At 34.5% G+C, this 15,775-nt stretch overlaps 1 protein-coding gene and 1 long non-coding RNA gene across 4 annotated transcripts in view; one reads left to right on the top strand and one right to left on the bottom strand.

The window, feature by feature from the left end:
* Rel (REL proto-oncogene, NF-kB subunit) overlaps positions 1–15,775 on the top strand; it is a 30,075-nt gene that overhangs the window by 2,521 nt on the left and 11,779 nt on the right. For 2 of the 3 annotated variants that reach the window (XM_090336865.1, XM_090336866.1), the window contains exons 2-3: positions 7,946–8,088; positions 10,603–10,751. In XM_090336865.1, the coding sequence (XP_090192991.1) occupies positions 7,946–8,088; positions 10,603–10,751 (292 nt within the window). The remainder of the gene's footprint in view (positions 1–7,945; positions 8,089–10,602; positions 10,752–15,775) is intronic. The other variant, XM_090336867.1, reaches the window with a different exon arrangement.
* LOC150060706 (uncharacterized) lies at positions 4,983–15,592 on the bottom strand. The gene is made up of 3 exons (XR_016536254.1): positions 15,529–15,592; positions 14,731–14,873; positions 4,983–5,169 (listed from the first exon to the last, which is right to left on the bottom strand). It is a non-coding gene; the product is annotated as an uncharacterized LOC150060706 (long non-coding RNA).

Genomic DNA, 15,775 nt, shown 5'->3' with positions numbered 1-15,775 from the left:
AGTTTGATATTCCCAAACCCAGCAAAGATGCATATAGGCTGTCATTGCTCAAGTACATTTATGATTCTATTTTAAGTAAAATTAGGTATCTTATACCTAAATTTAAAACTTACTGCTTTGGTGAAATGTTTTAACATTTAGATAATTATTTCTATTCACATTTTTCTTTATATGATTCTACTGTCATACAGTAGGAATTTCACAAAGATAGTAATTTTGTAAACCATTCTACTAGCTAACTCATCTTAGTGTGTGTATCAAGAAAACTAGTAAGAGAAAGAAAAATAGATATATGTTTAGTACAGTTTATTATTTAACAAAGGAACTGGAAATAGGAAAGTATGGCCTTCAGCAAAATGACTTCTTTTTAAAGTTAAAGGCTGCTCACACACACACACACACACACACACACACACACACACGTTAAGTGTAACACATGCCAAAAGTGACAGTGGTATAAAATTTAGAATGATAAACATTAAAGCGAATGAGTGAATGAAATGACTAGGAGGAGTCATAATGAATCATTCTTAGAAACATCTGGGTTATATGTAGTTCTTTGTTAAGGACAATTTAAAGGACTCAGCTTCCTTTTGTTCTGATTTTCCCCTATCTGTGTTTTGTGCACAATTATTTTTGTAGACATATAGTCTGAATATTTTAGTGGATATATTTATGCTAAAAAAAACTAAAACTCACATTTAACTGGGTCTCCTACATTTTTATTTTGAAATGTGGCATTCATTTTGTTTGTTTTGTTTGTTTGTTTGCTGGTCCTGGGGCTTGAACTCTGGGCCTTGGTGATGTCCTTGAGCTCTTTGGCTCAAGACTAGCACTCTACCACTTGAGCCATAGCACCAATTCCAACTATTTCTGTGATTAATTGGAAATAAGAGTCTTATAGACTTTCCTACCCAGGCTAGCTTTGAACCATAATCCTCAGATCATGAGATCTCAAATCTCAGCCTTCTGAGTAGTATAAGATTACAGTCATGAGCCCCTCGCACCTAGCTGAAGTATGGCATTCTTAATAAATGATTTGGATTGCCATGTTTTTAAATTAATTTATGTATTTATAGATAGTCTCTCTTTGTAGCCCAGGCTGGTTTCCAGCTGGGATTATACACATACATATACACGCATATTTTTATTATCATATCCTATGTTTTTTCTTACCTATTCTATGCTTTTTTGCTTGTCTTCTCTTTGGATTTATCGGGTTATTCTTCTTCTACTCTACTTTGTTCACTTATTTGTAATTAACATGCTTTAATGCTCCTTCCTTCCCCCCCTTTTTTGGTAGTACTGGGATTTGAACTTCGTCAGTAGGGTTTGAACCTCCTACTAGTTAGACAGGCAGCTTGCCTCTTGAGCCATATGTCCAGCCTTTATTTTTAATTTAAATAAAATTTTGTCACTCAGAATTTGTGAGGAGAAGAATTCTAATCATCTATTTCCCAACTATGGTGTTATTAGTATATTACACTGCTAAAAATAAGGTAGTGAAAACAAAGTATTTAGTATTTGAATAAATTAGCAAAGTTTTGGACTAAGATTTAGAATTTTTTTTCACAGATTTACATTTTAAAAAGTTTTTCTGAGTGGAAAAGAAATGGAGTTACCACTAGCTAAAATTTATTCTTGACTTTATCCATGACCTAGGCCATTCTTGGACCTGAATAGTTAGATAGCTTTTTCAGTTAAGAGTATAGCTATTTTTACTTCGTCTTGTTAAAGGGCAATGGTTCCTTTATTTATTTATTTTTATTTTTTTTTATTGTCAGGGTAATGTATAGAGGGGTTACAGTTACATTCGCCAGGTAGTTGGTGCATTACTTCTCACTCATTGATACCCCTTCTTATGTTTTTGTCCCCATTTCCCTTCCTCATCCCCTCCCAGTCATCTTGTTTTCCCCCTTCCCTTTCCTATTTCAAATAAACAAATAAATGTATATACAATATACCAAGTAACAAAGCCAGATACAGTAACATGAAATTAACCAAAGGAAGAGAAGAGAAATAACATAGTACATTAAGAACAACAATCACACTAGATAAAGCTCTTGTTTCCATATCCTAGAGATCCTTTCATTTAGTCTCATCTTATATGACCTTATAGGGCAATGGTTCTTAATCAAAATTATGTTAGATTTATTTTGAAGACTTCAGAAATGTGTGTCTAGACTTTACTCCTGAAGAGTTCCTTTTCTCTTCAGATCTCTTGATAGAGTTGAGACATGTCTCCTCACTGCTTTTATGCTTCTTGTTTTTAAAATTTGGAATCTCAGTAGCCATATTAATTACTGCCATTCATTTTTTATTGTAAGCTAATATTTAAATTTTTTTGTTTTATTTTTGCACACAGATGCCAACTCAACCAGGTTATTGTGAAGAGAGGGAAAATTACAACTGCATGTTCAAGTAGAAAATATTCTTCCACATCTTGTAATTCCAAATTAGAATACTCAGATACAGTGAGACTATTCAGCATTATTATTGGTATTATAATTTCTTTTTTCTTGCTGGCTGCTGGTGGCCCATGCTTATAATCCTAGCTACTCAGGAGGCTAAGATCCGAGAATTGCAAATTGCTGGCAATTTGAAGCCAGCCTGTACAGGAAAGTTCATGAGAGTCTTACCACCAATAAAAGCTACTCAGAAAACAGCAGAAGTGGTACTGTGGTTCAAATTGGTAGTATGCTAGCCTTGGCTAGGGACAGAACCTAGGCTTTGAGCTCAAGCCCCAGGACTGGCAAAAATAAATAAATAAAATAAAAATTTCTTTTTCTTCTTTGTGTAATTTTAACATCAGTTTTGAATTGCAAAATGGGATAATAAAATCTGTGCTTTTTATGAAGATTGAGAATCAAATGAGAAATTATGTATTATATGAATATATATTCATATATGCATATATTTAAATGGTGTTATAATTACTAAATGTAGTAAACATTTTTTCACTATACAGTTAAGGTTGGTAATAGCAACTTTAGTGAATGTGTTTATTTCTGACAATTGGTGATCCATTTTTAACTTGTCTCAATGAAATTTATTTTTTTAATCTTAAAAACATGTATTTAGATAGGCATAATGTCTTAAACTAGCACTATTTTTGACTAAATGCAAATACAATGATGCTATTTGCCTAAGTGCAAATAAAGGCATAAATATGCCTTGAAAACATTTTGTTTATATTTCAAATTCTGTTCTGGCCTGTATTAGCATTTTACAGTGTTGTTCAAACTATGAATCAATTCTAGCTTTGTGTAGGTTACAGAGAAATATAGTAATCAAATTTTAACTAATTTTGTAGACATTTCAGTGGCTTAAAACCTATGACTTCTTTTATTCTGTTTTATTTTTTGCTCAGAGCTAATGCTCTACCACTTGGGTGATAGCTCCATCCCTGGCTTTTTTGTTGATTAGTTAGAGATAAAAGTCTTACAGACTTTGCTGCCTCTGAATTTGCTGGCTTTGAATTTGCTGCCTCTGAATTTGCTGGCTTTGAATTTCATTCCTAGATCATAGCCTCCAGAGTAGCTAGGATTTCAGGCATAAGCCACTGGCACCCCGCCTTTATAGATTTTTAAATCATTCTCTCAGTAGATATCTCCTGAATGTTTGCTTAAATTTTTGCCTTCAAGGGATTTGAAGAAATGAAATTAGTTGTTTCATTTCAAGAAAAATAAAGCTAGATATGAACACCTGTAGTCTTAGTAACTTAGGAGATAAGCCGGAAGACTGTTAAGTTGTTGGTCAGTCTGAGCTACGTAGTGAGACCCTGTTTCAAAACATCAAAATATAAGTAAATAAATAAGAACAAATGAAAATAATTAGTGTTCCCTAAACTGAAATGAATTAAAATTGCTATATAATTGTTTAGAAGAAGGAAAGTTTATTTCATTTTGGGGGAATGCAGGATATTGGAATAAATTCTCTAATTCTGTTACTTGGTTGTTAGTGAGACTGAGACTTTTTTAAAATTACCTAACAACTATTGTAAGAGGAAAAAATAAATTTCAAGGATTTAAAAAGTATGTGATGGTATATGACTTTTTACTGTTTTGAAAGTTGTTAAAATTTTTAATGTTTCAACAACTGCTTTTCTGCTCTCTCTTCTGGAAACTTCATGAATCTGTTTTAAATAGGTATTATATAGTCAATGAAATATTTAACTACTTGTCTTGAATGCTGACAATGAGCCTAGCCTTTTTATAACTCTCTTTCTCCAAAACCATTAGTTACTTAGCATTAATGTCATCCTATGCCAGTTTTCCACTACACCTTTAAAAAAAAACAGTGGACAGAGATTTATTTTGACTTTCAACCATATAAAGATGTCACTGAAAAAAATACTGTTAATTGGAACAGAGTTTGAAAAATAAAATGTACTTTCTCTGAAATACTTTTACAAGGGCATCTAATTATATGAACTATTTGAGCCTGAAATGTAAATTTGGATATTTAAAATAACATATAAACTATGAAACCCTCATCTATATGCCTTGCTTTTCAGTAATAAAGTATTATGAGTTTGTTTGGCTAAAGTCAAGTTTTTTTCTGGCTCTTTATCTTTCAAATAAATAGGTAGTAAGTGCACTTAAAAAGAGCCCAAATTAAACTGAGTAAAATTAAAGGCAGCAGTCCTAATATATTCAGTAGCCCTAAGTAGAAACCATGGAGCTATTAGTGATTCTTTAATATTTTTTTGATGCCTAATGTTTAGGTACCAAATACTGTCTGTTTTTTGTCTTTTAAGTAATTCATCCTTATTATCACTGCCATATTTCAGACACACTATCATCACAAGTAGTCCAGTTAGCTATATAGTTTCATTTTCATCAGTTACTATGTGGTCAACCACAGAACAAATTATGTTTCATGGAAAATTCCAAAAACAGTAAGTTTTAAATAACTTTTGTTCTATTTTGTTATAATTGTTCTATTTTATTTTAATCTATTATAAAGCCAAGTTTGTGAATTGTATGTATTTATAAGAAAAACTATATTTAGCTTCAGTATTCTGAACTTTTGAGGCATTTACTGAGGGGTCTAAGAACATATCCTCCATAGAGAAAGGGGAACTACTAACTGCATTACACCTTCTCTTTTCAGTATGTCCATTGCCACCAGAATTCTTCTGGAATGCCACTCTGATCACACAATTTCCTGCAAGGAAAACAACAACATTAATTGCTTTTCACACATAAAATAGAACCTCTTATTACTACAAGTGTTCTGACTTTAGGTTCTCCTGCTAAGAGTGGCAGAGTATAATACTTTCATTGGTTATTCTTAAACCAGTTCTGTGAACACACTCTTCTTATTCCCTAGAGTACTTTCTTCCCCCCCTCTCTGTCTGTCTGTCTGTCTGTCTGTCTGTCTGTCTCTCTCTTTCTCTCTCTGTCTGTCTCTCTCTCTCTGTCTGTCTCTCTCTCTCTCTCTTCCCCCCTCTCCCTCCCTCTCCCTCTCCTTCTCCTTCCTCTCCTTGTTCTTTTATTTCATTATCTGTTTTATCTTCTGACATAATTGGACATTCCTGACTCATATTTTTTCTCTTATAATTTTCTGCAAAAAATGTTTTAGTGCTTTCCTTACTTTTGTAAAAATTTGTGGTGTTTGCTTCATTGTTACATAAATCATTTATGGTTAACATAATTGCGACAGTGTCATTATATCATTGTTTTCAAGAAAGCATGTGAAATAATAATGGATACCAATTATTAAGGATCCATTATGTGTATAACACTTGGTAAGAATTTAACACATGTAATGGCTAATCCTCACTACAACTCTGTGAGGTAGTGCAGTTATTATTTTTATCTCCATTTTACAGTGGAGGATTTTAAGAGATGTCGATAACATTTCAAGTTGTATAAAGTGCCTGGGTAAAATTAAAATAACTTCTGTCCTATTAAAATGGACTTGTAATTGTGGGAATCTAGAAACACTAACTGGATCATGGATCAAGGGAGACTTGTTTTGTTTTGTTTTGTTTTTTTGAATAGTAGACATCACACCTCTGAAGTATACAATTGTTGTTAGTGAAAATTTGCTTCTGTTATTTGAGTAATAAAGGGAAATATGTATTTCAAGTAGCTTATTGATGCATACCTGATGTGTAACATGTTTAAATCATAAAATTTGATAAGTTTTGACATATAGTTACAGCTTGAATCATTAACACAATCAATAATTAATATGTACATCATACCTTAAACTTTCTCATGTGTCCTACAACTCTTTTAGGTAACTAATGATTTCCTTTTATTATAGATTAGTATACATAATCTAGAATTTTATATAAATGGAATTATACAGTATATGCTCTTTTAGGACTGGCTTCTTCTACTCAGCATAATTTTGAGTCATTTGTGTAGTAGATCAGTAGTTAATCTTAGAAGGTACATATTTTAAATAATGCTTGTTAATAGTAGAAAGTAAATTTTCCCTCTGTTTTCTTCTTTGTGTGTGTGTTTGTGTGTGTGTACTATTTGGATTTGAACTTAGGGAATTATGCTTGTAGGCAAGCATTGTAACACTTGAGGCAGACATGCTCTTAACTCTTTAATGGTTTTTGTTGTTGTTCCTGGTCCAGTTCTGACTTTTGCTGGTTATTAATTTTTGTATGTGTGCCAGTCCTGTGGTTTGAACTCAGGGCCTGGGTGTTGTCTTTGAACTTTTGTGCTCTGTCACTTGAGTTCCACTTTGGCTTTTTGTGGTTAATTAGAGAGGAGTCTCACAGACTTTCCCACCTGGGCGGGCTGGCTTTTTGAAGCATTGAAGCAAGATCCTCAGATTTCAGCTTCTCAGTAGTTAGGATTGCAGGAATGAGCCACCAGTGCTCAGCTTGATGATAATTCTGGAGACAGGGTCTTAGCTTCCTGCCAGGGAGAATGCCTAAATAATGATCCATGATTTAAGCTTTCATAGACTTTCCATTAATGCTAGATTGACAGGTCTGGGTTGTTGCTTCCACCATCCCTTTATTGAGATGTAATCTTGCAGACATTTTTGCTTAGGCTGGCCTGGAACTTTAATCCTCCCCTTCTTAGCCTCTTACAAGGTCTCAGATAACAGGTATGAGTTGTCAGTTCCATCTAGTTTTTAAATAAAATCTTCCACCTTTACCATCAAACCCAGCCTTATCTTATGTCTTATATTAGAAAAGGTTACATTCTGTTTAAATTTTGTTGAGCCTAAAGGCTCGTTTTGTATACTATGGCTTAAAAAAAAACTTTTAATGTTCCAAATTTAGATATGTGTCTCATTTTCAATGAGTGGTCTTTTCATTCATTAAGAATCTACTATAGAAATCAAGCAGTTAAGTACACTTTACTCACTTTTAGTATCTAATATTATTCTTCACCCTTTTGGGGGAAAATTGGAAAAGCTCTTTTCTTGGTTTCATGTTGTAAAGTAAATACCTCTCATATGGTAATCTCAGAACTTCATTTTGGCACTAGCTAATCATATTAAGTAATAAAATGTTAAACAACATGATTTAAGTGACTCATGTAGCACAATAGAAAAGCTAAATCTGAGGGGAGGGAAGCATCTCTCCTTTTCAGTCTGGATAATTATATTTTAACCTTGGTATTTAATGCTGGGAGAGAAAAAAAAACTTTTTTTTACTCTGCTGTTAAAAAAAAAGAAAATTATTGGGGCCGGGAGTTTGACCTAGTTGTAGAGTCCTTGTCTAGCATGCATGAAGGCCCGGGTTTGCTTCCTTGGTACCACATACATAGAAAAAAAAAAGCTGGAAGTGGTGCTGTAGCTCAAGTGGTAGAACTCTGGCCTTGAGAAAAGTCCAAGGACAGTGCTCAGGCCCTGAGTTCAAGCCCCACGACTGGCAAAAACAAAAAAAGAAAAGAAAAGAAAAATTATTAAAGTCCATTGTACTGCAATTTAAATCTCATTATCCCCTCCCTTTTTAAAATTTCAGGTGGTTATAACCCATATATAGAGATAATTGAACAACCCAGGCAGAGAGGAATGCGTTTCAGATACAAATGTGAAGGGCGATCAGCAGGCAGCATTCCTGGGGAGCACAGCACAGACAACAACCAAACATACCCATCTATCCAGGTAATAGATTCTACTGTGTCTACCTCACTTTTACTGGTTCCTACTTTAGCTTTGGAAAGGCTCAAATTCTCCACAGTGTCTTCTGCCATGTTAACTTTTCCTTTTATTCCCCCCCCCTTTTTTTCTTTTAAAATGATTGTATTACATAGATACATATGGACATTCTTAATGTGGAATTTTCCCTGCAATAGGGTTGATTATCTAAGTAGGATGACTAGTATACAAGAGCAGCTTTTAGCTATGATCCCTTTTATAATCACAAATTTTATAAAGAGAAAAAATCATTCTTATGGAGGTAAGAAATTATTATGTAGGTTAAATATGGATTTGAAAGCTTATTCTTCCTGTGGTCTTTTTGTCTTAGGGGCTATCAGGGAAAAAAGAGAACATTTTTCTCTTCCTTTTTTTTCCTGTTTATTGTTTATTTCTGATACTTTGGGTCATGCCATCATTTAAAATAACTTTTTAAAGTAGATTCTTCACATTAATATTCTATTTACATTTAAAAAGTAGTTTTTCATTGAAAATTAATTTTATGAATATAGTGTATTTCTAAGTTATTTTTTATATTTTATAAGCTGCATCTCATTTGCTTATCTTAAAGTCTTTAAATACCAGTCAAAAAGCACTTGCTGTTTTGCAGGACTTCTTTTGCTGGTATTAGAGCTCGAATTCAGGGTCTTGTGCTTATTTAGCTTGTTTGCTCCTTGCTAGTATCCTACAACTTGAACCATGCTTCCAGCTCAACTTGTTGATGATTGTTTTGAAGACAGAGTCTCATGAACTTTTCTATCCAGGTTGGCTTTGAACATGAATCCTACAGATCTTAGCTTCCAGGTAGCTAGGATTACAAACAAAAAAGCCATTAGCATCTGGCTTCCAATTTGTATTTTTCTGTTTTTCCTTTTTCTTTTTGGCCAGTTGCAGGGCTTAAACTCAGGACTGGGTGCAGTCCCTGAGCTTTTCTTTTCAAAGATAGCACTCTACCACTTTGCTCTACAGTGCCACTTCTGATTTTTTGGTGGTTAATTAGAGATAAGAATCTCACAGACTTTCCTGCCTGGGCTGGCTTTGAACCACAGTCCTTAGATCTCAGCCTCCTGAGTAGCTATGGTTATAGGCATGAGCCACCGGTGCCCAACCAGTTTGTATTTTTAAATCGTATTTTCTGCAACAGTATAAATTTGATTTGTCTAAGGTATTTTATTTAAATGTTATAATTGGGCAACATGTAGTTCAAGTAACTTAGAAATTCTGTTCTTTCAGTCCTTCGAGTCATTTTACATTCTTTTCCATGATTCAACTTATTCTATTTGTTTCTAAATTTTATTTTTTTAATGTTAAAATTGCCTGGTTCTCATGGCTCTGCCTGTAATCCTAGCTGTTTCAGAAGCTGAGATTAGAGGATCACAGTTCAAAGGCAGCCTGGGCATGAAAGTCCATGAGACTCTTATTTCCAATTAGCCACCAGAAAACTAGAAGTAGTGCTGTTGCTCTGGGTGGAAGAAGTCTAACCTTGAGCTGAAGAGTTCAAGGACAGTGCCTAGGCCCAGAGTTCAAGCCCCATGACTTAGGGGAAAAAATTAAAATTAAAAAATTAATATATAAAAATGTTTCTAAGATTTATATACTTCTTTTTTTATTTTTATTTTTTTATTGTAATTAGTAAAAGGGTTACATGATATTTGCCAGATAGTAGGTGCATTAATTCACATACATTGATACCCTTTAAGATTTATATACTTCTAATTCTAGTAGCTCATAAACACTTTACAGCTTGAGGTCTGTTATCTTACAATCTGAAGTGGTTACCTTCTGTTTCATCCAAAACAATAGCTATTTCTTGATTGCTATTGTTTAAATTCAAAATTGTAGTTTTGTGTCCTTGCCTAGTAAATCAACCTTTCTTAATTACTTAATTTCTTAATTAAGTAATATCATGTAGTATGTTGGTATTTATGTTTCCTGCCAATCCTTATAGGATTTCTTCCTGCCTCTCCCATGCTATACTCTTTCTCTTTACTGTGAGTGTTCTGCGTGTACTTTCAGTGTGAAACTTTATTTTGTTAAACCCAAATTGATTTGTTAGTTATTTTACAGTGACAGATATATTTCCCAATTAACAAAAATTTTTGTGAAACAAAATGTTGCAATTAAGTAAAATCATTATATTTGTGGGGCATTTTCAGTGTGGCTTAAATATATATTAATATTTATGGTTTGCCAATACATATAAGAGCAAGGGCATTTAGTTCTCTAACAGGTAAGTATTTGTCATGTTTTGTGATTTTAAAAAATTTTGACTTATTTAAGCAGAGTCAGATGATATGACCAGTTGAAATTAGGCTCAGAAAACATTGTCCAGCAGTTGAGAGATAAGTTCTTCCTTGCTGGTATTCTCTGCAGCATTTCATCTCAACTGCAATTGCTTGTGAGTTGAACTGTATTTAGTGTTAACTATATATCAGTTCCTGATGAGATATATTTATGGATCATATCTTCCCTCTCTTTCAGATAATGAACTACTATGGAAAAGGAAAAGTTAGAATTACATTAGTAACAAAGAATGACCCATACAAGCCTCATCCACATGATTTAGTTGGAAAAGATTGTAGAGATGGCTACTATGAAGCAGAATTTGGACAAGAACGGAGACCATTATTGTAAGTACACAGTCATAGACATCTCAAGGATGTATAGGTATATAATGCCTTGTTTCCTATTATAACTGTCAGGTACAGTTTAACAGGATAAATAATTTTTAAAAAACAATCTTTTTGTGTGTATTTCTGTCAGTTCTGGGGCTTGAATTCAGGGTCTGAGTACTGTCTCTGAGTTTTAGTTACTCAAGACTCCACTTCTGGCTTCTTAGTGGCTAACTGGAGATAAGATTATGTCTCACAGACTTTCCTGCCCCAGCTGGTTTTGAAACACAATCCTCAGATCTCAGCCTCCTTTGTAGATATGTTCATAGGTATGAGCTGCCAGTACCTGGCAGTAAGTTTTTTTTTTTGCAAATAAACCTAAACCTATACTAAGGTATTAATTGTAATTATCTTTGGATGGGTAGGATTGTGAGATTTTATATTCTTGTTTTATATTTATTTGATAACATTTCTGTAATAAAAATGTATTTCTCTTATGGGGAAACCCTTTTACAACAGAGAAGGGTTGATACTTTCCTTATATATTAGTAATAATAATTTAGATAAAAATACTTTAAGCCAGGTCTTATGGTGGATTGCCTGTCTATAAAATCTCAGCTCCTTGTAGGCTAGATTAAGTGGATCCCTTCAACTTGTGAGTTTAAGGCCTGCCTGAGCAACATAATGAGATCCTGTGATAAAGCAAAGCAAACCATTAAAAAGAAAAATACTTTAAAAATGTTCTTTTAAGTTTGTTAAACACGTCATTTGAAATATGATGTAAAAATCAATGTTAATAAATTCTTTAATTAAGAAAAGAATACAGAAAAAAAGAATCATAAAATAAATCTCTTGTTTCCATTAAAAAAAAAAAAGTTCTTTTAAGCCAGTCGCTGTGGCTCACACCTGTAATCCTTGCTACTCACGAGGCTGCGATCTGAGGATCACTTTCAAAGCCACCCTGGGCACTAAAGTCCATGAGACTTTTATCTCCAATTAACCAGTAGAAAACTGGAGATGGCACTGAGGCTTAAAGGGTAGGACTGTCACCTTTAGCTGAAGAGCTTAGGGTCAGTGCCCAGGCCCAGAGTTCAAGCCCCACAATTGACAAAAAAAAAAAAAAAAAAATGTTCTTTTCTTTTAAAAGCCTAGTGTGGTAGTGTTTACCTGTAAATTGAATAGTCAGGAGGCTGAGGCCAGCTATTCTCCAATTTGAAGCCAGCCTAGGTTATGTTGTTAGAACAAAATAAAATTCCTTTTATGGCCAAGAGTTTGGCCTAGTGGTAGAGTGCTTGCCTAGCATGGACCAAGACCAGGGTTCAATTCCTCGGTACCACATACATAGGGGAAAAAAGCCAAGCTGGGCCCAGTGGCTCATGCCAGTAATCCTAGCTACTCAGGAGGCTGAGATCTGAGGATCTCCAGTTCAAAGCCAGCTGGAAGTGGGCCTGTGGCACTTGAGCTGAAGAGCTCAGGGAGGCCCAGGGGCTGAAGGTCAAGGACAGAACCTAGGCCCAGAGTTCAAGCCCCATGACCCACACACACACAAAAAAGCCCAAGGACAATGCTCACATCCTAAGTTCAAGCCCCGTACTGGCAAAAAAAATACTTTTATTAATAGTATTAACAGAAATCTGAAATATGTAGTGATATACATTTGGCAAGAAATATTTCCTATTTATATTACTTAACCACCCAGTTGCATTTTAAACTTTGGATCATTCTTGCCTTGAAATACTCTCTTTAATTTCTAGAGGAAAAACTTGTCTTACTCTCCACTTTTCTGGCTATGTTTAAAAAATAATATAGACAGTTAAATTTTTTGATTTCTTCAGTTATTCTTAATAATTGATCTTTATGTTTATTTCACGTATACCTCCAACTTAAGTTTTCATTAATTTGATTACTCATTATATTTGTCATGAACATTTTGGTGATACCATGTTATGTGTTTTGGGCAAGAAATCTGCAGAGACTATGACTCTCTTGTTTTCAAAGAATTGCTTCAGGAGGCATGTGACAGTTTTTTTTTTCCATTCTTGGTGATATTAATTAACACTGTTATTAAGAACTTTCTCTTCCCTATTTTTGAAAAGGATCACTGTCAGCCTGATACCATTGGCTTACACCTGTAATCCTAGCTATTCAGAAGAATGGGATTCAGAGGATAGTGGAAAGTGCTTAGTCCTCTGGACTTTCCACTAGTGGAAAGAGGATAGAGGATAGTCCAAAGCCAGACAGGGCTAGAAAAGACTCTAAGACTTCATCTACAAAATAACCAGCAAAAAGTTGGACTGGAGACATAGCTCCAGTGATAGAGCACCAGCCAAGCAAGTAAGCTGAGAAAGTACGAATCTCTAAGTTCAAACCCCCATACTAGCCAAAAAAAGTATTACTGTCAACTTAAAATTGTTTAATGTATTATAGTTTACCACTAGCATTATATTGCTTGCATACAATCCCGATTTGATCAATACAAACTCCTTCAGAGTATATCCTATGTCCTTTTGAGATACTCACATTTTTCTTCAGGCATTTTTAAATTTTCCTACATAGTGTGTGTTCAAGACTTTTCTTGTTCCAATCTAAAGACCTCAGTTTTCCCTAAGAATATCTAGCTTCAGTGCAGAATAGTTTTAGTTTGATTGCTTTCTGAATATTCTTGAGAGTATTTCAAAGCATAACCAAAATCATGATCTTATTATGGCCATAGCTCTTTTATCCTGAAATTGGTCTTCCAAAGTGCCTAGTCACAGTAGTTACCAATAAAGCCACAAACATAAACATCATCCCTGACACTAGCATCTTAAGTGATGCTTGAATCTTTCTTTCACTCATAAAATCTGTCATCATGACACTAATTCAACAGTCTGAATTTGAACCCCTTAAATAGTCTTCTGCCTGCTGGACTCCCATCCACTCTTATACCCTTTTCCTTAGTTTTCCTACATGTTAGCCAAAGTAATCTTTTGCTTAAAAAATTGCTTATATTAGTTTTACAGGGAAGGATTTTATTGTTAAATCTCCATTCGTATTTATGAATGGAGATCTCTCTAATCAGAGTGATTTTTAAAAATAAAATAGAGGGCCGGGAGTTTGGCCTAGTGGTTAAAGTGCTTGCCTAGCAAGCATGAAGACCGGGGTTCGATTCCTTGGTACCACATACATAGAAAAAAGCCGGAAGTGGTGCTGAGGCTCAAGTGGTAGAGCTCTAGCCTTGAGAAAGTCCAAGGACAGTGCTCAGGCCCTGACCTCAAGCCCAGGACTGGCAAAAAAAAATAAATAAATAAATAAAAAATAAAATAGAATTGCTCTTGGAATAAGAACAGCTTTCCTTCCATGGCCCACACTAGAAGGCCCACATAGCTCACATGCATTTCTAGCCTTCTATTGTAGTGCTTTTCCCTAATCTCTTCATCCAATGACAGAAACCTGCTTTTAGTTTCTTCTGCTCATAGTGCTCTTCTTTGGGGTCTTTGCATGATTAGTTCATTTTTCCTAGTTCTTTCCCCAGTTTAGTTTCGTTTCTATTAAGTATCACTTCCTATAGGAAGTCTGTTTGCTCACTTTGAACTGATCAACTTTGTCCTATCACAAACTCTCATAATTCAGATGTACCATCTTAAAATTTGTCATGATTCATGTTTTGTATTTCATTTTTTGTGTATGATTAATTGCTTTCTGACTCATCAGATTAGAGCTAGCAAACTTTGCTATAAAAGGATAGACAGCAAATAATGTTTGGTGAGCCTTATGGTCTCTGGTGTACTTCCTTCTGCTATTTTGGCATGATATGTGAATGAGCAAGCATTGCTGTGCTCCAATACAGACTTCATTTACACAAGTAGGCATTGTGCTGGATTTGACCTATATGATTACAGTTTGCTAACCATACCAAACAGTAATATTCATGAAGGGAGGAAAGTAAGTGTGTGTGTGTGTGTGTGTGTGTGTGTGTGTGTGAGTGTGAGAGAGAGAGAGAGAGAGAGACACTTACCTTCCACACTTTTTTAGTACATAATAGGCAGACCCCAAATTTGTTGAATGACATTGACTGTTGATGACTGACTGAATTGAATCAGATTTGTTTCCTCCAGTTTAATAATCTGTTTCTTTCCTTCTCCTCCTCCTCCTCTTTCTCTGATTATATAAATGAAACAAAATCAAGTGGTATATAAATGTATTAGGATGAAGAATTATTTAAAAGCTCTTATCAAAGAAAAATAACAGAATGAAGAATCTGAAAGGAGAAACACACTTTTGAGGAAGAGAGTTGTAGTAGCAAGATTTTTAGTAAGAATTAAGACTTCATGATTTACTTTTTAGTTATTGGAAGAAGAAAGAAATATCAAACAAGTTAGGGGTTAACTCAATTGTAAGTGTGGTCAGTGTGCAGAGCATGAACACAAAGCAGCATTAAGCATGGAGTGAGGCAAACAAAGCAGCATTTAGTTGCTAGTGCCCTGTGAAGATTGAACAAATAGTAATGCTAGTCTAGTTGAGTTTTGCTTCCTTCTTCACACCTACTCAACTGTAGTGAGGTCATGGTTTTTCCATGTGGGAACAAGTATGACTGAGTGCTAGTGGGGGAGTCCCCATCATCAGCTTCATGACACATGCAAATTAGCAATATTTGTAGCTATTAAGTTTTCCATAAGTGACATTTTGAAACTTTTGCTATTGTTAGTATTAAGTCACTTCCAAATAAAAAATTTAGTGTTTAACATGATCATTTTAGAACTTCAAATGATAGAACTTATTCTCCAACTATTAGCTATGAAGTGTGAGGACTCACACATCAGATGGTGGCGAGGGGTTGGGTAGGCAATGGAATAGAGATTGGGTATAGGACAAGCATCAGGCACTTGAACACTGGAAAGTCCTGCAGAAATGGAGACACAAGTATCAGTACCATCCAGGTACTTCCATGCCCAACTAGTGTTGTCAGACCACTAAAATGTTCAAGAAAAACCAGAAATCCAAAGTTGGTATGTAATTGATTAACATACATGACCTTTTTTTTTTTTTTAATCTGTCCTGGG

The sequence above is a fragment of the Megascapheus bottae genome, chromosome 7, assembly GCF_031878675.1.
Source record: "Megascapheus bottae isolate mThoBot1 chromosome 7, mThoBot2.hap1, whole genome shotgun sequence".
Lineage (NCBI taxonomy): Eukaryota > Metazoa > Chordata > Mammalia > Rodentia > Geomyidae > Megascapheus > Megascapheus bottae.
The sequence above is the reverse complement of the archived record's forward strand: the minus strand, read 5'-3'. Positions and strand labels throughout refer to the sequence as shown.